The following is a 27,281-nucleotide window of genomic DNA, read 5'->3' as shown; positions in this document are numbered from 1 at the left end:
GGTGGGACCAGGGCTGGGGTGCAGGGTGAGGGGGTGGCATTCCCTGCCAGGCAGATGTTCTGCCATGTGTTTTCCGTGCTCCTCCTCCCCAGGATGCGGGAAGTGGACCTGGGCTGCGGGAAGGCTCTGCTCATCAAGGAGAGCGGCGAGTTCCACGCCGTGGGACACAAGTGTCCTCATTATGGGGCTCCACTGGTCAAAGGTCAGTCTGCATCACATCCTGGGAGACTAACCAAGGGCATCGAAGTGTTGGCACAAGATGCCCCAGTGTTCACTCAGCTGTGGTGCCAGGCATGGGGCAGTGCTGTGCCACACGCTCAGCATCATCTTGGCATCTTCTCACTGGAGGAAGGCATGGGCAGAAAGCTGGGGGTGCACAAACCTCCTGGGAGCTCTTTGCCACAAATCTGGTTTGCTAGTGACCCCAGCTTGCCACTGCTGGTCACATGGCTGGGGCTTCTTTAGGTGACTTTGGAGAACAAAATGGCACAGGCACCATTAAATTTGGCATCTGCTTCATTCTTCAGCTGGAGCTGAACCTCTCTTTGATGGTAGGAAACAGCTGCAGCTCGCTGTTCCCATGCAAAGCTATGTTTCGTATTGTTCAGTTTATCAGTTCCCAACCACTGAGGAGTTAGAATGTCTTAAAGGGAAAAAAAAAAAATCACCTTATGATTTTTCAGGCCATGCAGTCTTAAAAAACCCCACAAAACCACAGCTCCCTGTGCATCAAAGTCCTGTTTCTGGGGACAGGAGTAAGCTCTTTGGGCTGACGGGAACCCTTCAGTAGCAAACTTTCAGTAGCAAAAAAAATAATGCTCCTGGTGTTATTGATTGAAGCAGGATGAAGTACAGTGGTTTCCCATCTTGGCACTTAAAAAATACGCATCCTGGCAGTTTCTCAGCGTGGGTTTTAGGCAGGTCCCTACCCAGAGTCTGAGTGATGGCAGCAGGCAGCGCTGGCCTGGCTGCGCGCTGAAGTGTCTCAGCCAAGCTGGGGGCAAGGGGCACATTGCCAGAGGTGGGATCCTGGGGGAGACAGCAGAGCATCCTGCTGAGTGCCCTTGCAGCTCTGTTGGCCCAGCAGCAGTGCTGGGTGCAGGTGGCCATGCTCATCCCCTCGCCTGGGGCTAGCAGCCCTCTGAGTGGGGCAGAAGAGGCCCGCACTGCCCCGGTGGCCAGCAGAGGTGGGAGCCCACCTGCCTTTCAGAGACCTGCAGGCACATCCCTGGGAGTGGCTGCTCACAGAGGGGTCTTGCTGGGAATACAGGACTTGCTGCAGGAGTAAGTGCGGGGGCTGCCCCCGCGTCCCAGGTGGGGTGGGTGATGAGATGTGGCACCGCTCGCTCTGCCCGTGTGTTGTAAGCCAGCTCTTCCAGGCAGGGAACATCAAAGTCCAAGGTAGCCTCTGAGCAAACACGTGGGAGGAGTAAACTCATGGCTTTGGGTCTGCCCCATGCTTTCGAGGCAGTGAGTAGGCTCCTTGCTGCATTGGTGTCTGCTCTGGAACACACCTGCTCCAAATAAGTGATGCTCCACTCGAGGCGCTGCTTGCTTCTGGTGCTCCTGAAGCTTGTGGAGGTGACAGCAAGACCCTGGAGACTGCAGCCCCAGGTCCTGCTGGAGAGTGAGATTATGTCCCAGGCAGAGCAGGCAGCTTTGGATCTGTGCTCAGAGGTGCTGGAAGGGCACTGTCAGCCACAGCATTTAGATGGGATCCCTCAGAGAAGATCCCAGTTGGGTACTGCGTTCACCCTCTATCCCAAACAGCTGCTCCAGTCCCACATGCAGGTTAAGAGAACTCCACATCAAGTAGCCAAGATGCTGTTGACCATCCTGGTCCACAGCAGCTGCCACGTGTCCTGTGGGAGAGGTGACACCTCTAGGTAAAGGAGTGTCATGGGGACATGCTTGCAGAGTCTGAACATTGAAGCTGGTCTGCATGGAGCAGCACAGCTCCTTCTGCCACAGGCAGCCCTGGGCAACAGTATTCAGCCTTCATGAGGTCAGCCTCGCTCAGCAGTGGCATTCACGTTGTGAAGAAGCTGAGGAGTCCACCATCATGGGGACAGCAGGAGGGAGACCTGGCCTCTGCCACCCCTGCCCTGGCCAGGTCATGGCAGCTGGATCGTGGGGCAGGGGTGGGAGGGAGCAGCGGGGCAGCACCAACTCTACTCTGCCATGTTTCCTGCAGGGGTTTTGTCCAAAGGAAGAGTCCGCTGTCCCTGGCACGGAGCTTGCTTCAACATCAGCACAGGAGACATAGAGGACTTTCCTGGCTTGGACAGCTTACCCAGGTTTCAGGTGAGACCTTTGTTCTTGCAGCAGCAGAGGAACTCACAGAATCACAGCATGGTCTGGGTTGGAAGGGACCTTAACGAGCACCTAGTCCAGCACCCCTGCAATGAGCAGGGACATCTTTCACCAGATAGATTTCTCAGAGCCCCTCCAACCTGACCTAGAATGCCTCTAGGGATGGAGCATCCAAAATTTCTCTTGGTAACCTGTTCAGTTGTCTCACCACCCTCATTGTAAAACATTTCTTCCCTATGTGCAGTCTGAATCTACTCTCTTTTAGTTTAAAATCATTAGCCCTTGTCCTATCGCAACAAGCCTTGCTAAAAATTCTGTCCCCAGCTTTCCTATAGGCCCCCTTTAGGTATTGAAAGACTGCAATAAGGTCTCCCTGGACCCATCTCTTCCCCAGGTTAGACAATCCCAACTCTCTCAGCTTGTCCTTGATCAGAGGTGCTCAAGCTCTCTGACCTTTTTTGTTGTCTCCTCTGGACTTTCTCCAACAGTTCCATGTCCTTCTGATGTTGGGGGCCCCAGAGCTGGACTCCAGGTGGGGTTGTCACCAGAGCATAGTAGCAGGGCAGAATCCCCTCCCTTGACCCACCGGTGATGCAGCTCAGGATGCAGGTAGCTTTCTGGGCTGCCAGCACACTTGTCAGTTCATGTCCAGCTTTTCATCCACCAGTACGCCCAAACCCTTCTCCTCAGGGCTACTCTCAATCCCTTCATCCTCCAGCCTGTATTGATATCAGGGATTGCCATGACCCAGGTGCAGGACCCTGCACTTGGCCTTGCTGAACTTCATGAGGTTCACATGAGCCCACTTCTTGAGCTTGTCCAGGTCCCTCTGGATGGCATCCTGTCCCTCTAGAATGTCAACTACATCACTCAGCTTGTTGTCATCAGCAAAATGGCTGTTTGCGTTGGGATAAGCATGGTCTTTTAAGGCACGGAGCAAACATTTTCCAAGCACATGCTGGGGTAGCCAGTGGCACCTCACCCAGCTCTCCTTCCTCCCTGCAGCTCCCCTTGCACCCACCTACAGGCATCAGACACCTCCTGGGAACCTAAGGGTAGAGGTGGACAGTCTGGGTCTCTTGTCCAGGAGTGGGGTGGGACTGAGGAACACGCCGTAAGCCTGAGATACGGATCAGGTTTTACACTAACCATTGGTGCATAGTTGATAAGAGACAGGAGACATCCCACAGCCTTGAGCTGGGGTGAGCCCTGGCATGGTCTGAGCCGCTCTACAGGAGACCTGGTGAGATCGCTGCTCCGTTCGTTAGCTGTTGCACAGAGGGAGGAATCGCTCTCTTTGTGCCAGAGGCACTCACCGGCCTGCAAACCACTGCTGTTCTGTCACCCTCAGGTGAAGATTGAGAAGGAGAAGGTGTACATCCGAGCAAGCAAGCAGGTGAGGGGCCTCGGGCATCCCAAAATCAAGGCCCATACTTTTGCTTTTTGGTCTGTGCGCGTGGGGGGAGAGGGGAAATGCTTTTCTGTGGGCTCCATGGCAGGGGAAGCAGTGCCTGAACAGAAGGATGTGTGAGCATCCAACATGGGTAAACCAAAGAAAGGTCCACCTGACCCTGTCCTGTCTCAAGCAACAGCCTGAAGTTCGTATGGAGGCAGGAGGTGTTGTGTCCCCCTCCTGTCCTGCCTGTGCTCCCCCAGCTTCCCGGCCAGACACCTGAGTTGGGGTGTCCATGGATCCAGGAGGTCTTTGTCCTGAACTTGTCCTGTGTTTCCTTAGACCTGTAGCAACTTTTGATTTAGTTGGCCCATGGAAACAGCTTTTTTGCCTTGTCTGCTGGGTCTGAATGTGGCACGGGGATGACAGAGGTCATCTGTGCTCCCACTTGAGTCCAGCTCCTTTTGCTGGAGAGGAGCCTGCTCTGTGGGCAGGGATGGGTCTCATCCCCTCAGATAGTATGTGGAATGAAGCCCATTCAGAGCTGCCATCTTTCTTTCCATGAAAAGCCACCTTCTGACGCACATTTGCATATATGCATGTGTGAACCCAGCTGCTCAGAAACAGCCAGACCATTACAGCACTTGGGTTAAATCCAGAGAGGTCACCTGAATGGCAGCACTTCTACTCCAGCTGGTTCAGGTGGGATGTGATGAGGAGGGTGAGCCTGTACCCTCTACCAGAAATGGATTTTGGCCTCCAGTAGCTGGCAAGTGGGGGTCTGTGCAGCAGGGCTACAGTGGTGTGCTCTCATAGGTTGGACAGGTCAATCCACTGCTATGGATATCAGAGGTATACAAGCTCTGCTCAAGCACAGGATAGAGTTCCTGATAGGACTTCTGCATTTCCATCTCACCTGTTGGTTGCAGAAATGCACAATGACACACCTGGGCTGCTTTTTCTATTTTATTTTTTTTTTGCCCCCAGCTCTGTGTACCCGCATGAATTTGCAGAAGACAATGTTTTTGTTTTGTACCTTGTAAGGGTGTGGTGCACTGGATGGTGGAAATGTATTTGGGTGACCATGGATTTGGAGTCCTCACTGGGTACAAGGGTACAGTTGTTCCCTTTCTATCCAAGCTGTTTTATGACAATAGCGTAGTTGTCCCCATTCCTGCCCAGCTACCCAGGTAAAAGCTGAGAAAAGATAATGACTTTGCTTCTTCTTGTTGGTGGCATAGGCTCTTCAGACACAGAGGAGGACAAAGATGATGGCAAAGTGCATCTCCTTGAGCAACTATAACCTGAGCAGTACCAACGTGCTGATCATTGGTGCAGGTATGGGGTGGTGTGTGCTGGGGCTGCTGTGCGTGTCCTCTCCTGGACGGGTGTGCAGAGAGAAGAGTGTCTGTGCACTGTGCACATTCTGTTACTCCTCCTGTGTCCCTCCCTGTGCAATGGGTCAGACCAGAGGGTCTTCCTGAGTCTCTTTGTACTACACACTGATGGTCCAAAGGCACCCTGTACCTCTGGTCTATGGAGCTTCGTAGTTCCCTGTCACAGTCCTTTGTATTGGGTGCCCTGAATCACCTTCTCTCTATGCCCTCCCCAGATACATCAGTAACCTCTGATTTCCACAACTGATAAGTGTAAAGTCCTCTCAGGTGTTCCTGTGATGCAGATACACCTTTTCTCTTGGAGCCTGCACATGTCTGTCTCATCCCATTGCAGCTTTCTGCAGACCCAAAGCTGTCACCTCAAGGGTCTTCTCTGAAGATAAATTCTTCCGTCTTCCCAGAAAATATCAAAACCCTGCATGAAACGGCAAAACTGCCAGGCTATCTTTTCTTACCTCTTGTTCTGGCTCTGTTTGTGTAGTGCAATTTGTGTAGAAAGCCGTGGAGTGAGTTTGCCTGTTTCTGGAATGGATTGGATGCTAGGCTGGACCATGTTGTGATGAAATAGAGGGTGAAAGGAGGACACGAGCTGTCCATTGTTGGACCTGGGGCTGGGAACGAATGGCTGTTCCTGGCACATGGGTTGTTCTTTCATGATTACAACCCCCAGGTCACCAGATCCAAGCTGTGGAGATGGGAAGCACACTGCAATCTCCTGCTCCTGCCATGTCAGTTGCAGCTTGCAGCCTGAGCAGAGAGGAAAACCAGCCTGTCTGGTTTTTCCCTTACTGCTGGGTAACATTTTTGCCTTCCTTGCACCCCTGCTGTTGACTGAAAGCCACGGTGGGACACTGCTGCTCCCTGAGGTCAGCTGGGCTGTCCTGGTGTGTGGCAGGGGTGGACAGTCATCAAGATCCTCAGCTGGGGCACTCCACAGGCAATGTTAGCCATTGCTGAAGGAAACTTCTCAGACTTGACCAGCTAAATTTACAGGTCTGTTAAGCCCGAGGTCTGTTCTGATGGGTGGGAAAGGAGATTTCAAAGCTAGGGTTGTGAGGAAGAAGTGTTGGGAAGAAATCTGTCCTGCCCTGCATCCAGGACCAAGACCCAGCCATGCCCAGCACAGATGAGGGCAAGTGACTGCGGCCCCTTGCTCATGTGATGGTCATCCTGGCATCAGCCCAGCATCTGTCCTGGCTCAGCATGCTGTAGACAGCTTCTATGGGATGTCCACTCACCTGTCCCTTCTTCCACTGTCCCCCACCTCCATCAACAGGAGTGTTTTGTTAATGGATCAAGCCATGATACTGTCCACGTCCATCTTCATTCATTGGTCTTACAGAAACTGCGGCCCCAGCAGCACTCATCGTTGAGGGAAGCCTATTTAGTTTCAAAGAGAGTCAGGACTTCTCTCTTGTGCTCTCAAGTCTCACCAGTTTGGCCAGGGAGGAAGGGACATGCCCATCAGGCTGCCTGGAAGCAGGGGGACAGCACACCCCAAGGCAGGTTTTTGTTTGATTTAGCCTTTCTTATTATGTTTAAAAACAAGCAAACAAAAAAACCTCAAAGAAACTGCATGCAAAATCCTCTACATGCAACCAACACTTCAGCTGTGAAGGACACAGGTCTCCCTGCCCTCCATGTCTGGCTGTAGATTCACCAGGAGCGGAGTGCTCAGACCCTTCCCTGACCAGGGAAGTGCAAGGGCCTGAGTGTCTGCCCGTGCCCCTGAGCTTGGAAGATGCATAGGCTTTGACAGCACTCCTCAGGTGTGCTCTTTGGGGGTTTGTGTGAGTTTAGGGACAGACAAGTCCGGCAGAGGATTAATGTCACACTCCACAGACCAAGGGTCCCTCCTCCTGCCTGGTGTATCTGCCCCGACCGGCTTCCCCTGCAAGCTGGTTGACTTGGGAAGGGACGTGAAATCGGGCCAGGGCTAGTGGAGATGGTGATTTTGGAGTCAGCTCTGGTGGGGTTTAGGAGCAAAGGGTTCAGACACATGGCCGCCACCAGTCTTCCTTCTCCCGTAGGGGCAGCTGGACTGGTCTGTGCAGAGACCTTGCGCCAGGAGGGTTTCTCAGACAGGATTGTGATGTGCACGATGGACAGACACCTGCCCTATGACAGACCAAAGCTCAGTAAGGTTTGTATCACTTTGGGTACGTCTCATTCTTTCCCAGTTTTAAAATTTGCCCTAGAACTTGTCCCCCTGTTACTCATTGCAGCAGCATGTATCTTCTTTCTGATTTGTCCTATCTCTTTTCCTTTGGATTTTCATTTCTGTTGTTGACTGAGATATGAAACACAAAAGAGGAGTTGTTCGGGCTTGGAACTAGGAGTACTCCAGCACAGGAACAAGGGCGTTCTTTATAGGGCTAGCAATAGCTGTCCTGGCCAGCTCATACCTGAATGGATCTTCTTCTTATGTTTCTGGATCAAAATCTTTAGGGCAATGAAATGGGGCATGTGAAAAAATTGCACTGTTTGCCAGGTTCTTACTGCCTGGCGATGCTTCACGCCATAATTATTATGATTATTGGTCATTGTCACAACTTGGTAACTTGATCGCAGTGCAAAGATCACTTTTTTCTGGCACACATCCCATTCCGCATTCCAATTTGTAGACACAGGATGATCTTCTAATCACAGTTTTTATTACTGATTCCTGAGCCTTACTTGATATCAGACAGCAGCTCAGGCCCGACAGCAGCATTTGACCTTGAAGCTTGGAGATAACATCAGAACAGGCGGTGTGTGTATTCCCCTTTATGTCAGAGATACTTATCTATGGGGGTTGGTACTCTGCAATCACAGCATCTAACTCTGTTCCCAGCCCCAAGGCAAAGTGATTTTCAAATGTGACTTTCTTGATAGCATTCAAGTCATTTCTGTGCTTGGACAAGACCTGCTTGTGCTGAGGAGCAGCTGGCTGAAACCTGCATCCAAGAGTCACCAAGGCTATGCTGGGGAGCTCAGAGAAGCTCACGGTCCCTGTCCCAGCCAGGCAGCTCTCAGAAACACTTATTCCCACTGTGTGAGTCTTAGACTGCCTTTTTCACTCTCTGTTAAATAGTAAGAACATCTCACATGCCAGAGATGTTATGCATGGTTTCTTAAACTTTCCGCTAATCATCTCTGGCTGTAGTTTCTTTTGGAAGGTGCACAAAGCCCATGGAAGAGAAGGCAGAATTTTTGGGAAGAAGCTAGAAAAGAAAAGGGGATTTTTCTTCATAGAATCGTAGAACCATAGAATGGTTAGAGTTGGAAGGGACCTTAAAGATCATGGAGTTCCAACCCCCCTTCCCTGGGCAGGGACACCTCCCACTAGAGGAGGTGTCATAATCCTATTGTGAGTGGGACTAACCCTGGAAAGATTCATTAGAAGAGGAGCACATAAAGCTGTAAGGAGCAGACTTACCACCTGAAACTGCAGCATTGCCCTTCCTCTGCCTTGCTGAACAAGCTATAAATCTGTCCCAGGGTCCTGCTGGACTGTTCCTGCATTACCCCTTTGGACTGTGACCTGCTCCTTGGTGTGCTGCAATGTCCCTGTTACCGTCTCTGAACAGCAGCAAAACCCATGGTGGTTGTGCACTGCGCTCCTGCACACCGGCATGGGGCCATCGCTCCCAAGCCGTGGGGTCAGATATTCCTCTCTGTAAATGCTGGGAGTTTGAAGAATTTGCAGTAAAACCCTGCACATGCCTCAAGTCACAAGACCTGGGTATCTTCTGAGCACAGCGTTATCTGAAGTTGTGGAATGTCCTGCAGGGCTCATCCCAGCCCCTGACTGAGCCAACTCCAGGGAGAAGGACCTTGCACATGCATCGCTGGGGCAGATGGTGAAGCCCTTGGTTCTTGCATCCCCTGTCCCCCTTGGGTCAAGCCCAAATGTCATACCTGTGAGGCACAAGCAGATGCTGCTGCTGCTGCTTGGCGCTGTGTGATATGTTGCAGGGCTTGACCGTGGCATGTGTGTGGCCATGCCCATCCCCACTGTACTGCAGGCAGGGAGGGATGCACTGGAGCATGGAGTAGCCTGCACACAAGTCCCTTGGTGGTCAGCTTGTCATAGAATCATAGAATCGTCTAGGTTGGAAGAGACCCTTGGGATCATCGAGTCCAACCATCTCCCCTACTCTACAAAGTCCTCCCCTACACCATGTCCCTCAGCACTGCATCTAAACGGCCCTTAAACACAGCCAGGGATGGTGACTCCACCCCCTCCCTGGGCAGCCTGTTCCAATGCCCGACCACTCTTTCGGTGAAAAATTCTTTCCTAATGTTCAATCTAAACCTGCCCTGTTGGAGCTTGAAGCCGTTCCCTCTTGTTCTGTCACTAATTACCTGTGAGAAGAGACCAGCACCAACCTCTCTACAGTGTCCTTAGCCTATGTCTGAGCTTGTGTCCACAGTGTTAGGAGGACAAATGAACTTGAGCTCAAATATGAGCCCAGCCCTGTGAGTAAAGATGATGTAGGACTCGCCCAAGTACCAGAGAAGACTGGAAAGAGCAGGAACCTTTATCTTGCAGCTAAAAATAAGTAGATATGGACCACATGCCACTGCTTCAGCTTTTGAGGGAAATTGTGCTGCATAACTTGGGTGCTTTTGAAAGTGTTGCCCTTGCTGTGTTAGTGCTGATTGTTCTTGTTGGTCTTTTAACTTCCATTTCCCCTGGCAACTGGTTGTTTTCCAAATAATGGTGCTTTTCTTTTGCTCCTATGAACTTGTGTGTATGACAGGGAGCTACGGTTAAAGCTGCTTTGCAGACCCTTAGAAGCACTTGCCACCCCCGTGCCAAGCAGGCAGAGAAGGAACCAGAGCCCAGTCCAGCATCTTGTGATAACTCTTATTTGAACAGGCTTTGATTCCAGCCCACGTAGAGCAACTCTTAACCCATGCCATAAGGACTGACTTCAGACTACCACTAACTTGGGCTCGTAATAGGCGTTTCTCCACTTCTCTGTTTGACGCACAGTGGTTGACAGAAAATGGCTTTTTTTTGCAGTCAATGGATTCCCACCCAGAGCAGATCGCCCTGCGTCCCAAGGAGTTCTTTCGCACCTATGACATCGAAGTCCTGACAGAAATGCAGGTAAGGACAGTCCTACGCGTACCTGCAGGTTGTCTTCTGCAAGTGCTGGTACTCAAAGTCAGTGTTTAGGAAATGTGGTGCCTGTCTCTGCTCTTGGCTCACTGAGTGCTGTTGTAGAAGCGTTGGGTCTCCTCCAGCCCCTCCTGTTTTATGCCCCAGTGCAGGTTGCCTGTGATTGTTCAAAACCACAGTTCATGCAGTTCATCCTGCGGCAGGAATGACACTCTGTGCAAACTCTGTGGTGACCATCGTTTCTTACCTACCATTTGTGAGCATCCTCATGTGGATCTGGGGTGACCAACTGGTATCTGATTAGGATAAGCAGCCTGCAAGCAGGGCAGACAGTGATGGTTTAAACATGTCTCCCCATTTTTCTATTTGTACCAGAAGTTCAAGGATTTGTGAAAAGGCAACTAGCAATATTAAAGGTCTGGGTTTGCTAAGCTGTGGACAGGAACACAGGGGATTAAAACCTAACTGACATGTTGGTTGGGCTGGGACCTTAGTAAACATCTGGGATTTCATCTCTTAACATTATTTAGGAATGATTTCAGGTTGCAGCTGTGGATATCAAGAACAAGACAGCCGTGTTCAAGGATGGATTCAAGATGGAATACAACAAGCTGCTGATAGCGACTGGAAACACGTAAGCTATGAACAAACATTTTAAAGATAAAGAGAAACTGTTTTATCTAAGAATGAGCTTGTGCCTAGGGATAGGGAGTCAACTATGGTGGACAATGGATTTGGACAATGAATTTGTCTGCAAGAGTGATTGCAGAAAAGGCAAAGAACACATGTCTGTATATATCTATACCTATACCTGTATCTATCTGATGTATATATTTATCAAGCTGTGCTGGGTATGTCTGCTCAGCCAAAGATAGAAAGTATCTGTGTCACCCAAGAGCCACCCAGAAAACAGATAACCACCAGACATGGGGGCCGGTGGGGCAGCTGTGGGATTTGCTCCCTGGGGTGTCTCATGGTCAAAAGGGTATTAACAAAAAGTACCTATTTAAGCAGTGGGGGTGCACGGGCTGTTTGGTGTTAAAGAAACTGATAGAAAAATGAGATTTGAAAAGGCGGGGGAATTTGTCAGCAGCACACTGTGCTTTTTCCTTGGGGACCAGCACAACAGTGTATGGGAGAGACTCGGGAAATTCCCAGAGGAAATTCCCATCATATATAAAAATCAATGAAAATCAATGCCCAGGACCTTGGTGATGATGCAGAGAAGACAGAGTTAGAGTGCCTTCTTTGCTTCAGTCTTTACTGCTCAGGAGTAAAGGAAACAGAGAAAGTCTGGATGAAGGAAGACTTTCCCTTGGTTGAGGAGGATCAAGTTTGAGATCAATTAAGTAAACTGGTTATCTGCAAGTCCTTGGGTCCTGATGGGATGCCCCCACGAGTGCTGAAGGAGTTGGGAAAAGTCATTGCTGGGCCACTATTCATCACTTTGAAAGGGCCAGGAGAACAGGCGATGTGCCTGAGGGCTGGAGGAAAGCCAATGTGTTAAGATGAAAATGAGGGGTCCCAGCTCCCTTTCCTTGTGCTCTAACACCAAGGCACAAAACAAAGTAGGAGAAATGCATCCCCTGCAAAATTTATCATCCTGGGAAGTGATGCTGTAGAACAGCCAGAGCAGGAACTCCTGCTGCAATCGTGTGTGCCACCAATAACAGCAACAGCCCCACCGAGTGCTCATGGCTGGTGCTGGAGTGTGCAGCGCCACAGCCAAAATGCCATCTGCATCAGCCACCTAATTAGGTTCAAAAGAGGATTAAGCCTTTGGCAACAATTTCAAAATGCTTATGCACAAGCTCCAGGTACACCGGATAAATGTTTTTGAGGTACCTAAATTATTTATGATTGTCTGTCCCATTTCCAGATGTGAGTCGGGTATTCAGGGGCCAGATATTTAAAAATAGATAGGCTCTGGTAAGTGCACGGGGAGGACACGATTGAACTGCTACAGCATCAGCGGTGTGCCCAGTCCTCTGGGCAGGGATAGTGGAACTTGCATCTGCCGCGGCTTATGAAACTTTCAATATCTGGCTCCAAAGTGTCTGCTGGAGGACAGAGTGAGTTTTTTGTGTCCCATTAACCTTGTGAAAATTTTACAACACACCAACAGTTAAGCACAAGCTCACAAAGCAGTACCCACCCTGTGCTGAGCTGCATCATCCTGGGAGGGAGCTCACCCCAGCCTGTGAGTACCACTGGGCCATGGATGGGGACAGAGGCGGCCACCAAGCAGCCCCTGCTGCCCCAGCATTCGTAGTCGTGCTCTGGCCGTTGTACACCAGCATTTGGAATTTTCTGTGTTATGTCTCCAGCCCAGAGAAAGGTGAAAAAAGGAAAGGCTGAGATGCTGCTGGAGCTGTGGAAAGGGGGTCTTCAGTCCCAATTGCCACCATGGGGCTCAAGAAAAGCACCTGTGTTGCCCTCAGTTTGTGTTTTTCAGGCCCAAAGCTCTCAGCTGCAAAGGCAAGGAGGTGGAAAACGTTTTCAACATCCGGACACCTGAAGATGCCAACCGTGTTGTGAAGCTGGCCACAAGCAAGAATGTGGTCATCGTGGGAGCATCCTTCCTGGGTGAGCGCTCGCTCTGTGGCTGTCCACACCTTCCTGCAGGTGGTCGAGTTCCTTGCCCAGTTTGTTACTGTCCAGTTAGAGGTAATCCCCCCCATCCTCCCCACCTCCAAACTAGACCTCAGGGTAGACCTCCAGCTCCAGGTGAGCGATAAGGACATTTCCTTGCTGAAGAAGCTGATATTAGTGATGAGATTGGGCTGTTCAGTTTGCATGGTCACAGGTATTGCTGTCCCACTCTGAATAGCATACGACAGGTCCACTGCTGGTGCTTGGGTGGTTTCAAACTGGCTGTGTCCACATTTGGCTTCAGCTGGGAGGGTCTTGTTCATAGGTGAAAGCCTATGGATTTATTTCTCTTTTAGCAGGTGAATGTTTACAATACACAGGAAAAAATCTTATAGTTCCTTTGATGATTCTTCTTTTTGCTTGATATGGTTCTAACAAAATTATTGTAGGTCCTGAAAGCCTTAAGCATAAATGGTTATTACTCAGGGAATTTCTTATAAGATGTTCAGTATTTGTTTTTCTTATTTTCAAAAAAGAATTCCTGTTTTAATGGTTCAATCAACCCCATCTACAGAAAAGCGTATGGGGGGGGCAGGCAATTGCAAACTGCAGGTCATCAAAAAGATCTGTTTCCAAAAAAGGTAGAAAATGTCTTGGTGAAGGTTCCCATGCAATTGTCAGCACCAAAACTGTCCCGTTCTGATCAGAGAAAACAGCTAGGCACAGCCCACAGCTCATTACCTCTGCTGAGACAGTCCCAGCCGTAAGAGGAAGGTTTCCCTCATCTGATGTCCATTGCTCCAAGTGATACTTCTTCCCGGGGTACTTTGGGACTTCATCATGACCAGTCCCTCCCTTTGGTCTTTGAAACCTGCATCTAAGAACAATTGCCATAAACCTCACCTGAAATGGTGTGGCCCCTTGTGGCCACTAGGACTGGTGGCACCCCAGATCTCCTAGTAGAGCAGCTCCAGGCTCCCCAGCCAGGAACGGGCAAGGCTGCTCCTCTGCTGTGGTCAGTACTGAGCACACAGGGCAGCACTGGGTTTGTTCCTACGGCCACTCAGACCTGCTTCTGTTCCCCAGGGATGGAGGTGGCTGCCTACCTCGCAGAGAGGGCCCACTCGGTGTCCCTGGTGGAGCTGGAGGAAGTTCCCTTCAAGAAGTTCTTTGGGGAGAAGGTTGGGCGTGCTGTCATGAAGGTGAACTCACTTTCCCATCTGGGGTGTGGTTTTGGTGACAAAGTGGGTTCTGCTTGTTTCATTTATTGCACTAATTAATTTGTTATTTGATGATTATTTATTAATCTATGGTGGTAGCAGTCACTAGAAAGAAAGGATGGACTGCGTCTTCCCTCTCATGGTCCCTTCTGGACACATGTCAGGGGTGGAGGTGGTGCCAACCCCCTTTGCAATGTGGATGGAGATGAGCAGGGGGGTGGGCAGGGTAGTGCAGGAGGCACAGGGACACTAGGAGTGGGAGTGATTCGGGGTCCTGACGTTCCCTGCTCTGTCCCATGTCCCCCCTTCAGATGTTCGAGAGCAACAGGGTGAAGTTCTACATGCAGACAGAGGTGTCGGAGCTGAGGGAGCAGGAGGGCAAGGTAGGGTGTGGGCAGGGGCTCCCTGGGGAAGCCATTCCCTTTGCCGCTGGGGTTTTGCCCTCTATTCTTTCCCAGCCCCTGAAATTCATATTCCTGCATTTAGCCTGCAGGAGCAAATGTGTTCCAGCCATGGAGTGTGGGGTTTCATTGCTCCCACCCTCTTCCTGCTGCCTTTATAAAGAATTATGGTCAAAAATGAAGTGAGCTGCCAGCTTGGCTTGCTGCTGCTGCAAGGTTTTGGGTTTTTTTGTCTCTAAAATAATTGTGATGCCCCTCTGTGTCTCATGCAGCTGAAAGAGGTTGTGCTGAAGAGCGGGAAGGTCCTGCGCGCTGACGTGTGTGTGGTTGGTGTTGGTAAGGGCCGTCGCTGCGGGCATGGAGCCCGGTGGAGGCAGAGCTGGAGGGGACATGCCAGCTATGGTCCCAAGGGCTGGGGGGCTGGGGATGCTGGTGGTGATGTCCCAGCCCCACTCGGCTGCCACACATGAGTCTGCACAGCAAAGCTGAAAAAGGCCTTTCTAGAACCTTCACCCCAGAATTGAAAATATATTTGGAAAATAGTAACTAATTTTTTCCAGAAAAAAAAAACAACCATTGAAACCAACTTCATTCTCTCAAGTTGTTTTTTTAAAGTCTCCCCAAATCGAACTTTTTTTCCTGTTTTGTTTTTTTTTGTTTTTGTTTTTGTTTTTTTTTTTTACTGTTGCCACTGCTGTGGAATAGGGTATTTTTCTCTTTTATGCTTGGTGGGTGGGCAGAAATCCCTTTCTCACTCTACAACTTTTCAAAATGTTGTGGACTGAAAGAATCACAGAATTGGTTTAATTCTGCTTTTGTTGTTTTATTGACTACTCCAATTTGTGGAGGCTAGAGGAAAAAGAGATCAAAAAGGGAAAATGAAAGCTGAAGAAAAGGTACAGACTTGGGGGAGGCAGAGGAAACCCAAGGGCTCCCTCTTAAACGTATTTTTTTCAAAACATCTATATAAGAGAAGTGGATTGAAAATTATCTTCAAGCATTAGAAAAAGGTGATGACCAGGTTACAGCGGTGCAACAATGGCTTGGGGAGCAGTAGGGACCTGGGAGCAGAGGGTGATGTAGCAAGGACTATTTAGGGTGCCTGGCTCTGCTCCCCACTGCCTTTCCCTTGGGGCAGATGGGTGTCTGGGCAGGGGGAGACCTGCTGGCCCCCCTGTGGGGGCTGCGGGGATGCCCGGCTACTGTGCCGGCAGCCCTTGCCTTCTCCCACAGGCGCAGTCCCAGCGACGGGCTTTCTCAAGCAGAGTGGCATCAACATTGACTCCAAAGGCTTTGTCGTGGTCAACAAGGTGAGCCTGAGCCTGGAGGGCAGCCCCCACTGGAGGGGAGAGGAGAGGGAGCTGCATGGACTCCTCCAAGTTGAGCTTCCCCCACGCTCTGAACTGCTGTCGCAGGGGTGGTTCCTCCTCTGGGATGCTGGGGGCATCATGCTGGAGTGCCTGGGACCCCCTCCAAATGAGGGGTTTGCAAATACCAGCCCTGGGTGCTGTGCAAGGGTCCAACTCTGAGCTCTCCTGGAGTGCTGTGGATATTCTGGGGGGAAAGAAATGGAGAAAGATCCAGCTTTTCAAGGATCCCAAAGGATCTTGTCTTTCCTCCCCCCCCTCCAGTGACTGATGGAGTGGTGTTGGCACTGATGGGTGGTGTGCACTGTGAGTGAGGAGTGTGTCGGGACCTCTGCTCCAGGGGTTCATTGTCACCCACCCCTGCACTTTCTGCTCATGCATGCAATAGGACCAGTAGATCCCAATCTTCTAAGAGGGGCTTCAGGACTCCAGTCTGTGTTGTAACCCCACTGGCAGAGGGATGCTGGGGGTTCCTTCCTGCCTGCATGGTCCACTTTGAAAGTGAAGAACGCTAAATTGAATCCCACCCAGGGGTCCCACAGCCGAGCAGAGGCTGTCCATGTGCCCTTGGGGACTGTGGTGGTTCTCAGGCAGGTCCCTGTTTGCCGTAGGGCACAAACCCCACCCATGTGCACTTCTGCTTCCCCACTGCAGATGATGCAAACCAACATCCCCGGAGTCTTTGCAGCCGGTGATGCTGTCACATTCCCGCTGGCCTTGAGGAATAATAAGAAGGTGAACATCCCTCACTGGCAGATGGCCCATATGCATGGTAGGTGCTTTTCAGTCCCTTCACTTTGCGACAGCAAATTGCTTATGGAAAAGAGCCTTTTTCAGATTCCCAGGAAATTTCCAAGCCCTCCAGCAAGAGAAAGGGACAACTGCCAACAGGGAAATGGGGTAGTTGTAGTAAACATTTTGAAACATTTTTATTTTATCTTGTCAGCCTTCTTGATGTGCATTGCCTAACGATGCCTCATTACAGACACAGAGGTGCCCAGGGACAGGCTTTCCCATATCTTGTGTGCTCCCTGGCATCTGCAGTTGCTGCAGGAGCCTGATCTTCTCCTTGTCCTGGGACACTTAGGAGCTCACACCCTAATGTTAGTTTGGGTTTACATCCCAAGCTGTGCTGCCAACGATGCTGGGCTGGCCCAGGAGCATGCTGCAGAGCTGAGACCTTTCTCCTCTCCATGCCAGCAAGCCTGGAAACTCCCAAGTGTGACAGGCTGCCCTTGAGCTTTTCAAGGCCACAACCCTATGGGGAGGTTGACCTCTGGGTGGGTGGCTTGGGTGAGAGGTTTTGGAAGCACACCTCCAAAGTTAGCCTTTGGACACAGATCCCTTGAGTGCTGGTCCAGCCACGCCTCTGTGGCAGGGCTCTACCCCAACTATCTCCATGCCCCCAGGGGGTTCATCTGTCCCATTCCTGTCTGTGGTGGGAGTTCAGCAAGCTCTCAGACCTGTCACCATTGCAGAAGCTGGGTTGAAACGAGCTCATGAGCACATTGGTTGTGCCAGTGGAGGTGATGAGTCAGTTGGAGCTGCACTGCCAGGGAGGAGTCTGAGCCCAGCCTTGGATGATGCGATACATTTCCTTGTTGGTGCTTGTTGCTGTACGAGATTTTACGAGCTTAAGCAGGTCTTGGTTTCCCTGGACTCTGGGATTGGAGATGTCGATGCTGTGCTGAGACCACAGTGCTTGCCCCAGTGGGGACCTTCCTTGCTTATTCTGCTGCTTCTCTCTTCCAGGCCGTATAGCTGCACTGAACATGCTGGCCCACGGCATGGAGATCAGCACAGTCCCATATCTGTGGACTGCTATGTTTGGGAAGAGCATCCGATACGCAGGTAAGGGGCTCCACAGTGCTGCTGTAAAATTTGTGCTGGTGGAGGTGTCCTGGGATAGAGAAACCACAGCTACCTCCCTTGCTGTGACCCCTCCATGACAACCTCTGCCTCGGGTCTGCTTCCCTTCCTGGCTCCGGAGGGGCTTGGTGTCTCCTCTGAAACCCCTCTGCTTGTGGCCACAGGGTGCAGGGCTAGAGGGATGGCTGTGGTTGCAGGGGATGGTGCAGCGTGAACAGAGATTGCCTCCCTGAACTTGCTTCTTGGTGCCACCATCTTCCAGTGCTGCTCTCTTGGTGACTGCAGAATGCGCTTTGTGTAGCTCTGGACTGAAACACTCTGTCTTAGGAGCTAGAGCTGTTGCTGAATCTGCTGCTTCTTCTCTGCCTTCCAGGCCATGGGGAAGGATTCGATGATGTCGTCATTCAGGGAGATTTAGATGAACTGAAGTTTGTGGCATTTTATACCAAGTAAGCATTTCTCTTCTCTACATTCCTGCACAGGCATTTGTCTAAGCTTGTTCCGCTAGGCTGGAAAATATTTTTGACAGAGCTTCTGTCAGTTGGGTTTGTTCATTTCTGGACACTGAGGTTGCAGGACATTAATAAAAGGCCCTAGTGAAATGATGTGCTAAGCAAGTTAAACTGGTCTTTGGATCTAATGTCTCTGCCAGATGTAAGCACTTTGTCTGTTCATGTACTATCTGAGAGCAGATAATGGCTTCTATTAATTTGTTGCTGGCAATTCCCATCAAAGATTTCCTTCCCATCTCATCACTGTGTTAATGATTTGTGACCAAGGCTGGACTGGGACCACAGACATCACTGTTCTTGCTGCTTGTTTGACAAATAAGCTCAAAAAACTCTTCTGTCTATTATCAAGCTGTGAAGGTTGGCAAAAGTTCAGGAGCTGTCATTGCACCTGTAGTGAAACCCAGCTCTCCCCAGGCTGGGAGTCTGTCTGGGAATGTTTTCCTGAGGTGTGTTGACACCTGGGATGTGTTGCCTCTGCTGTTCTTGGGCCACACTGGCTTTTTAGACTGACAAGACTGTGCACCGTGAATTTATCCCCAAAATATTTGCCGCTGTTTATTCTTTGTTCCATCCTCATCTGAGATCAGTAGCCACAGAACCTCCTCACGCCTGGAGACAGAGGGGATTTCCTCAAGTGCTTTGTACTATTAAGGATGGGGAGAGTGAAGGTCTGCCTGGCTCAGCAACCAAACGGCTCGGCAGCAGCGTTCGGGCAGGAATCAGGAGGGAGCTCTGGGCAGGAGAAGTTCCTGCTCTGCAGAGATCTTCTTACCAGGGCTCGCTGCCCCCTTGTCCCCTGCCTGATGTCCCTTACAACCCACCCTCCGTGTCCCCTCCCTGAGGGTGGCCGCTTGTCCCCATCACCCCAGGATGGAGCCTGGCAGTAGGATGTGTCCATGAGGCTTGGAGAGGCGCAGGGCTCACTCCATCGCTCTGTGGCAGGAGCCAGCCGGGTGCCCAGCACTCACCCTCCTTCTCCTGGTGCTTCTGCACCTCAGATTAAACCTGCTGCAGGCCATGGGACTCCACACCCGCTGGCACCTGGGGGCCCTTTGCACGTGGAGGCACCTCTGAGCTTGAGGGCACCTTGGCCAAAATTGCCTGAAAGGGTGGGTTTGTGCCAAGGCACCACCTGTGCTACAAGAGGACATCGCTACAGCCAGGGGGTTGTCACTCCCCCCCGCCTTGAAGCTTTGAAGTGCTTTCAAAGCACGTAATGGCCAAAGCAGCATTTTAAAATACGGTTTGCTCAGTGAGTGTGAGCCAAGGGAAGATAAAACCCCATTTTTGGCAGTTTTGCTGCAGTGGTTTGCAGACTTGTGTGGACTTTTGCCGCTACATTCCCTGTGAAGCTGCTCCGCAGCCCCTGCTCTGCCCCATCCCGGGTGCCCTGTCCCTGCTGTCCCCAGCTGTGGCAAAGGCAGCACCACGGGGCTGGGCATCCATGGGCTGCACCGGCACCACACGGTTCCTTCCAGCATGTAACCTTTGAAACCTCTATTCCTCCTTTCCACATCAGAGCATTTAGCTGTTTATCCCAAATCTAATTAGAAAGGAAGTGTCAGATTGCTTTAATTAAACATCTGTAGAGCCTGTTCAAAAGGAAAGCCCCAAGCAAGGTGCATAATCCCTGCTTGGTGCAGTGGTCCCATGCTCAGCGGCTGCTGGGGGGCGAGGGCAGCCTGGGCAGACCCTCCGGCACGCGGGAGAGCTGGGGTCAGTGTGGGACAGCTCCCTGGTGGGACTTCACTGCTGAGCACTGTCTTGTTCTGCCACCCAGGAGGGGCTCCCAGAGATGGCTTTTGGGTACCAGGATGGCATCACATGCTGAGAGGCAGAGGTACTGGGGAAGCACCGGCTTGAGAGGGGCTGGACAGTGTACCTCCTACTTTACTTGTCTGTAACCAAGTCCCTGTCTCTGCTTCTGTGAGAGGCCACTGGGAACATTTTTTCCTCTTTTTCTCATTTGGTGATAGTTCTTCTGGTTGGTGCTAATGCTTTCAGACTGAGGACACTGTCCCAGATCAACCACCCCTTCCTGCTTCCTTCTGCCATGCCCACCCAGTAGCATAGACTCTTCTCCTGGCGTGCACTGTCCTGGTTGGTGCATGAAGTGCTGGTGGGTCCCATTCCCAGAGCCTGTCCTCAGCATCAGCTTTCACAACAGGGCTCTTTTTTCCCCGGAGTCTGAAGAAGGAGGCTGTTTAGTTATCCCTGTTCAGAGCAGCGTGAGCTGTGGAGAGGTCAGCGTGAGGCCCTGGGCCAGGTGTACAGGATGGTGCTCTGCAGATGTCCACATGGGACACTACGTTCACCGCAGCACCTCAGCCAGAACAGACCAGTGGCATCCCAGACCTAAGACCTCAGAGATCTTGGGATATCCAGGGAATTGCTGCATTTGCCTTCTTCATGGTTTCCTGCTTCCATTGTGTTGAACCCTACAGAGGAGGGGAAGACCATATAGACACAGTGTTCATCCACATTGCCTCATCTTCCCTCAACCTTTGCATCAAGACTTTTGCTTACTCCAAATCCCAGGTTCAGGAAGGACACTCTTGTTGCCTCTAAAGACGTTTTGAAAAAGGATTCCCCCGGCTTCCTAATCTGTCAGACAAAAAGCTTAAAAGCTACTGTTGATGTGGAATGTTCCAGTTCACCAGTGCCCCATGAGTTATTTCACAGAAGGACCAGCTACCCTATGTCTTACTGATGGAACTGTTTGGGCTGCATCTGCCTTCCCAGTTGGTTGTGTCAGGCACTGGCTGGGCTTATGGTGGAGCTGGTGGGTGTCTGGTGGCATTACGTCTCCCTTTCCTTTCCCTTGCACATCTTGGAACAGCACATCTGCCCCTGGTTTTGATGGATAGGTCTGTCCAGCTGCTTTGTGTTTCCCAGCTGGGAGCTGGCTGTGCTTAGGAAAACAAACATAGAGGGAACCACTGAGCTTCAAGACTACCATGGTGTGGTGTGAAGGTAGTGCAGAGCCTCCCTGGAGTCCTGAAGCCTCAGCCCCTGCTGTGTGCTGAGCAGCAGAGGCATCAAGCAATGGTGAAGCAGCCAAGGCTGAGGCCCTGTGTGATGGAAACAACAATCTTGTAGGGACTCCCTAGGCTGTGCTTCATGGCGGAATGCGGTTCTCACTGGTAGTTTGTGTTTCTGAACTTGGGGAACAGGAGAAGAGGGAATCTGCACTGCACTGCAGTGCCATCAGGTACTGCTTCAAGCTTCTTGAAAGGAGGCTGGCTGTAAAGAAAACCCCTGAGACCCTGCACATATAACTGGAGTTACATCCCTAGGGAATGCGATCCTGTGGAGGACCTTGTTTACATCAGGCAGGACATCAAGCATCACAACAGAGAAGGTGCAGGGTCAGAAAGCGAAGAGCTCTTCTAAATCACAGCAGCAGCTCTCAAATGTGATAGCCCAGCAGGTGGTTCAGCTGAACACACATGTGCTTTTTAATTTTGTCAGATGGCTAATTATCCTCACTGCCTGCCATGCGGATGCCTATTTTCTGGCAAGAATGTATTGCTCATCAGCTCCTTGTTTCCACCTGGTCTGCTGGATGGAAGAGCTGCAGGCCATCAGAGATCCCCTCTGCTGTAGGTACACATCTCTGCAGTGACCTAAGAATGCTTGAGATGGGATTTCCAATGGCATCCAAGTCTTGTTCTAGAGCTCCTGGCAATGCAGCAGCTCCCAATTCCTGCAACCATTCCTGTGGAGCAGCACCCTGTGCTGGAGCCTGGCTGGTGTTGGTCCATCTCTGGGTCTGGCTGATGTTGACTAAGTTGTGGACAAGCTCCTGTGGCTCCGGAGAAGATTCTGGGCTCCTGATCTGCTCTGCACACCTGTACTCACCCATGGGATGGGGAAGCCAGACCACTCTGTTGCTGACTTGCTCCCCCTTATTTGTAGTGAGCTTATTTAGGAATCGGAGCCTTTTGGAATATATAGTCTTCTGTGATGGAGCTCCGCTGTGGCTTTGTGAGACAACTATGAGACGTGACTTCAGCTAGCATGGCTCCACAGAGATGAAGTGTCCTCTGAAACATGGCTTCTGTTCTCCTCCGACCAGGAATCAGACACATGTTCCCCCCACCCCCAGCTGCTCTTTGCTCTGTTGGTCATGAAGACCTTTGGCAGTGGATTGAAGAGCAGATCTCGATTTGTTGAGTGGTTGTACTCTTCAACTTACTCAACAATATCACCAGTGTTTAATATCTTACCCACACACCTCCTCTGATCTTTGCATTGTTTGTCTATTCAGTTATCTATTTATGAGTCACCTCCTGGATCCAGTCTTTGAAGATTTACACTTAGGTTGACCTCTGCAAACCTCAAAGCAGAAGAGCCCTTCTTATTTTTCTTGTGACCTTCAGCCAAAGTTCCGCCAGCATTTTTACATCCTCTTCCCTTCTGCTTCATTTGTTTCCCATTCAGCCTTTGAGGTTGCATTGTGCCACCAGCCACCGTGGTGGCATGAGACCCATTGGCATGCTGGTGGATGATGGTCAGCAGCACTGGGACCTGCTGCTGGACATACACAGGAGTTTCATCCCCTGGGGCTGGTGGGACCCTGGCATCGGACAGCTGGTGCTTTGGGAGGGGCGTGCCTGTGAAGCAGATCAGAGGTGGAAACTAAGCCCACTTGGAGGTGGGGATCAGGAAGGCGATGTGGAGCAGCACAATCGAGTGTCCCTCAGGGAAATCCTGACCACCCGCTTCTTCACTCCCTTGGTACAGGGCAGCAGCACAGGGATCACCTGCCCAGATGGCAGCAACGACTGGGATCCTTGCTGATGTCTAGGTTTTACCCACCACCAGATCCACCTTTGCTGGTGTTTTCCCACAGATGCCAGGGTGCCCAGAGCTATCTTCATTCCCTGGGCCCCCAGTGATGCTCACCATGCCAGCATGTGAGCATCGGAGAGACCACAGTGGGGCCAACCTGCAATGTCAGCTCTGAGACCTCTCCTGTCCCTTGTCCCACACTGCTAGCACAGCCCCTGTGGTGCTCACACCTTGGGATGGGTCCTAACCCTGGAGTGGGTGTTTCTTTTTCCTTCACACTGCTCTTCAGCATGTTGCTTTTTGGGTGATGGAGCTGTGGCCACCTGGGGCTGCCCTAACTGCTCTGCTCTGCCTGGCCCTAGGAGTGACGAGGTGGTGGCAGTGGCCAGCATGAACTACGACCCTATCGTATCCAAGGTGACTGAGGTCCTGTCTGCTGGCAGAACCATCCGAAAGCGTGATGTGGAGTAAGTAGACATGCTGCAGGAACCAGCAGTGCCAGGGCAGGGGCCGAGCCCAGCTGTGGGGTGCACGGCAGGGCTGAGCACCCCGAGGCTGGACGCCGACAGGCTCTGGGCAGCTCTTTCCCGATGCTCCCCACTCTATACCCTTCTCACATCTCCCTTCCTTCCCTTCTCACTCTGCCCCCCCCCAGTGCTGCCTCTTGGCCACCCCCAGGTCTGGCACCCCCCACACAGGAGGTTTGTCTTAAACACCAGGATCTAAATCCTTGCACAGACTAGATGGGACAGTGGTTCTCACTGCCACTGGGCGCTGGCATGTCACCATGGCAGCACCGCCTGATGCTGGGGTGCCCCTGGGCACCCAGTCAGTCAGTGGGACCTGCAGAGGAGCTGGGTGTGCTGCCCATGCACAACCCTCTGCAGGAGCAAAGCCTGGAGAGCTCGTTGTGCGGGGACACTGGCCCTTGGTGTCTCAGCCTCTGGTCCATTGGGGAGTACCTCACAAGAAAAGTGCATTTTTCTTCCTTCACTTTGTTTTTAAGACTTCACACAGGGAAGAGTGGACCCCTGCATGCAGAGGGTGGGTGCAGAACATGCTGTGCTGAAAGGGAAATGCTGGGGGGGTGATAACAGGAGCCTTTAGGGTGGGAATCAGAGCTGAGGGGGGAATGTGGGTCCCTGTCCCTAGGATGTTTCCACATCTGGAATAAAAGCAGACTTTTCCAAATAGCTTGGGGTTAGAAGCACTCCCAGCCCCTGGGCAGCCCCAAGCCAGCTCAGTCACCCTGGGCACCCCTGGGATGGGGAGCATGTTGAGGGTCCATCAGCCACCAGTGACTGGGGAAGGGTCATGCCCATCATCTCCAGTACATCAGGAAATGGTTGATGGCCACCCAGTTTGCAGCTGGGAGGGAGGTGGCATTTCATGGGCAGCCTGGTGGCAGGGGAAGCTGCTGGCCCCCATGGTGGGGCTCAGCAAGCCTGGAGGGAGCTGGACTGCCTAAACCTGAATGTCTTTTCTCTCTCTGTCTCCTGCTGCTTTTGCACCTTTTAGGCTGTTTGTCCGTCACGGCAAGTACGTTGGGTTTGGGGTCCTGGGTGCGCTGGGCATCAAGGGCTGGCAGGAGGGACAGCCAGCCCCCTGCTTGGGCCATGTCCCTACTTCCTGTGTGGGGACACTAGTTACAGCTGCATCCTTCTTTGGCAGCCACCCCAGGGGTGATGCCACTCTGCTGGGTGGTGGGGCTGGGGGTGGCAGGAGCCCCGCTGTGGGTGGGCACGGCTGCTGTGTCCCCTTTGCACGGCGCTGGTGCACAGATCTGCCGGGAAAAAGCTGCCTTTTGGCTGGGACCAAAGGCACTTGCTGCTCAGAGGCTTTCCTTGAATTTTCAGCTGAATGCCAGAAAGGCTTAAGTTAAAAAAATACTGTTTGACCTCAGTTTTACACGGAATTAAGGAACTGCAGTTGAGTTTTTGGATAGTGACGTGTGAGTGAGGGCAAAGGAGGGGACACTGCTGTCCTGGCCAGGCTGGCTGTGCCCCTGTGCCGAGCAGCACGGGTGGAGGGATGGGGACCGATGGCCAATGGCTGGAGTAGCGCCGAGGGCAGTGCCCAGGCACACCCAGCACATTTGCTTGTGCGCACTGGGAAACACCTCACAGTGCTGCCAGGTTTTTTCTCTTTTTTAGAACCGGAGATATGTCCTGGCTGACTGGGAAAGGCTCCTAACACCTCTGGTAGCTGTGCTCTCCTGATGCTGCACTCACCAGTGGGAGATGGGATGGCAGCTCCATAGACACGCGGGATCACCGTGGCTGAGTCATGTCCCTTTGAGACTTGGATGAACCCGCATCCAACTTCCCCACAGACGGCCGAAGGCTCCCCTGCCCTGCTGCCTGCCAGGCTGGGGCTCGGCTGTTGCCATTCCCAGGGGAAAAGCAGCCCCCAGAGAGAGCAGGGCTTGGCACTGCCAGTAGACACGGATCCCACGTGGCTGCTGCTGAGGGGTCCCCAGAGGGCTCTGCTCCGAGCACGTCCCTCGGCCCTGTACGCAGCACGAGTGCCTTGCTTTGCTCCCTGTGCTTCCAAGCACGTTGCCCCTTCCCAGTGCACATCCCCTGACACCCGCTCCCTCTCCGCATGGCTGTAGCGCTTGCCATGGCCCTCCCTGTGCCCACCCACCCTGGGGAGCACCGGGGGTCGAGGGAGATGGGGTCACGCCGGGTGGTCTCTGTACAGCCCGTGTTTGCGTTCCACATTCTCCCTTCTCCAGGCGGGTTGCCCTGCCCAGACCCCCCAGCAGAGGTGGGTCCTGCCCAAGCCAAGGGCTCTGGGGCTCATGGGTCCCCATTCCAGCACCACAGCATCTCCCCGTCCCACACCAGACAAGGGGCTGGAGCGTTGCTCCCCATGTCTTAGGGTGCAGTTTGGGCTGGGGCACTGCACTGGCAGCTCTCGGTCAGTCCCCAGGGTGCAGAGCGGGGCTCCCCAGAGAGCTGCAGCCCCTGGGCTCAGTGGCCATTCTTCCAGCCAGCCTTGAGACATCTCTCTCCATAGTGATTATTGCAGGATTAGTGCTGCTGCTGAGATGTTTCTCAAGGAGAAGTAGCCAGAGGGGTGTTTCTGGCTCATTCCTCCTGTCACTTAGTGGTAAGGCTGCAGTTCTCATCTCAGAGACAGTGCTCTGCTGTTGTGTTTTCTGCTCCTCGCTGGAAGAAGAGCCTTATCTCTAGCTTAGGAGTGGACCTGGCCAGCCCACAGCCCCGTGTCCTTCAGCCCAGCAGAACTGGTGGACAAGAATCCCCCCTTGGAGAGTCTCCAGTACTCTGCCCTAGGGGAGGTTTCTTCCCCCCAAATCAGTGTTTTACCCTGAGCCCAAAGTAAGAGGATTTATATTTTTAATTTGATTCACGCCCTATGAATTAAAGCACTGCTATCTGTGAGATCTGGATCATCTTGATTCCTTCCAAGGCTTTGGGTCACCTCTGCAGGTCAGCTGGATGGTGCAAGCACCTCTTCTGAGCACTCTTCCCACTTGTGTACAGCTCACCTGCATTTATTTACAGACTTCACGATCTTTGCCGTGTAGAAATACCACCAGTTCATCTGTCACCTCTCTGGTTGGTCTCTTCTGGTTTCACTGCAAGGTTTTTCCCAGGCAGCATGACCAGAAGGGATGGTAGGCAACATGCTCCAGCATGCAGCGATGAACAGAGTCCTCTTCTTGAACATATCTGCTGGATCCACAAAGGGATGTGAACTTGCAAGTCTCATCTTAGGTCCCAAAAGGCTAAGGCTGATGTCCCCATGCCCAGTGAGGGCTTTCTCTGAGGGCAGAGGTGGCTGGGGCTGCCCTGCTCCCTGTGGCCCAGCCACGGCTGGTGCAGGCTCCCCAGGGAGCTGTGGCTTTGCATCCCATGTCTCACTGGTGGGATGGTCAGACTCTGCTTTGGCAGCTCCCCAGGGACCTAGCTAGGGGTGCCTGGGGACACCAGGGTACCATGTGGTGACACCCCCCAGAGCTCTGTGATTTCTCCCCGGGCACATCTGTGCTGGAGGGCTCAGGGCTCAGTGTTGGGACCATTTCTGTTTAACATCTTTATTGACGATCTTGATAAGGACATAGGGTGTATCATCAACAAGTTCACGGATGACACCAAGTTAAGCAGGAGTGTTGATTCCCAGGAGGATAGGGAAGCTCTACAGAGAGACTTAGATTGGATCATTGGGCCAACATTAATGGTATGAGCTTCAACAAGGCCGAGTGCCAGGTCCTGCACTTGGGCCACAATAACCCCGGGCAGTGTTACAGGCTTGGGGAAGTGTGGCTGGAGCTGCCTGGCAGAAAA

At 52.1% G+C, this 27,281-nt stretch overlaps 1 protein-coding gene across 6 annotated transcripts in view; it reads left to right on the top strand.

Annotated features, from left to right (window-relative positions):
* The window catches only part of AIFM3 (apoptosis inducing factor, mitochondria associated 3), a 50,662-nt gene extending 24,287 nt beyond the window's left edge, over positions 1-26,375 (top strand). For 5 of the 6 annotated variants that reach the window (XM_014942526.1, XM_014942612.1, XM_014942366.1 and 2 more), the window contains exons 4-21: positions 93-202; positions 2,195-2,304; positions 3,665-3,709; positions 4,948-5,044; positions 7,134-7,246; positions 10,115-10,201; positions 10,756-10,847; positions 12,669-12,799; positions 13,892-14,007; positions 14,337-14,408; positions 14,699-14,762; positions 15,660-15,736; positions 16,448-16,565; positions 17,546-17,644; positions 18,036-18,111; positions 23,331-23,435; positions 24,487-24,507; positions 25,122-26,375. In XM_014942526.1, coding sequence (XP_014798012.1) covers positions 93-202; positions 2,195-2,304; positions 3,665-3,709; positions 4,948-5,044; positions 7,134-7,246; positions 10,115-10,201; positions 10,756-10,847; positions 12,669-12,799; positions 13,892-14,007; positions 14,337-14,408; positions 14,699-14,762; positions 15,660-15,736; positions 16,448-16,565; positions 17,546-17,644; positions 18,036-18,111; positions 23,331-23,435; positions 24,487-24,507; positions 25,122-25,161 — 1,573 coding nt within the window. In that variant the 3' untranslated portion in view covers positions 25,162-26,375. The remainder of the gene's footprint in view (positions 1-92; positions 203-2,194; positions 2,305-3,664; positions 3,710-4,947; positions 5,045-7,133; positions 7,247-10,114; positions 10,202-10,755; positions 10,848-12,668; positions 12,800-13,891; positions 14,008-14,336; positions 14,409-14,698; positions 14,763-15,659; positions 15,737-16,447; positions 16,566-17,545; positions 17,645-18,035; positions 18,112-23,330; positions 23,436-24,486; positions 24,508-25,121) is intronic. The other variant, XM_014942772.1, reaches the window with a different exon arrangement.
* Positions 26,376-27,281: the final 906 nt, after the last annotated feature.

This window comes from Calidris pugnax, unplaced genomic scaffold (genome assembly GCF_001431845.1).
Source record: "Calidris pugnax isolate Ruff unplaced genomic scaffold, ASM143184v1 scaffold7, whole genome shotgun sequence".
NCBI lineage: Eukaryota > Metazoa > Chordata > Aves > Charadriiformes > Scolopacidae > Calidris > Calidris pugnax.
Note: the sequence above shows the minus strand (reverse complement) of the source record. Positions and strands in the feature narration are given on the sequence as shown.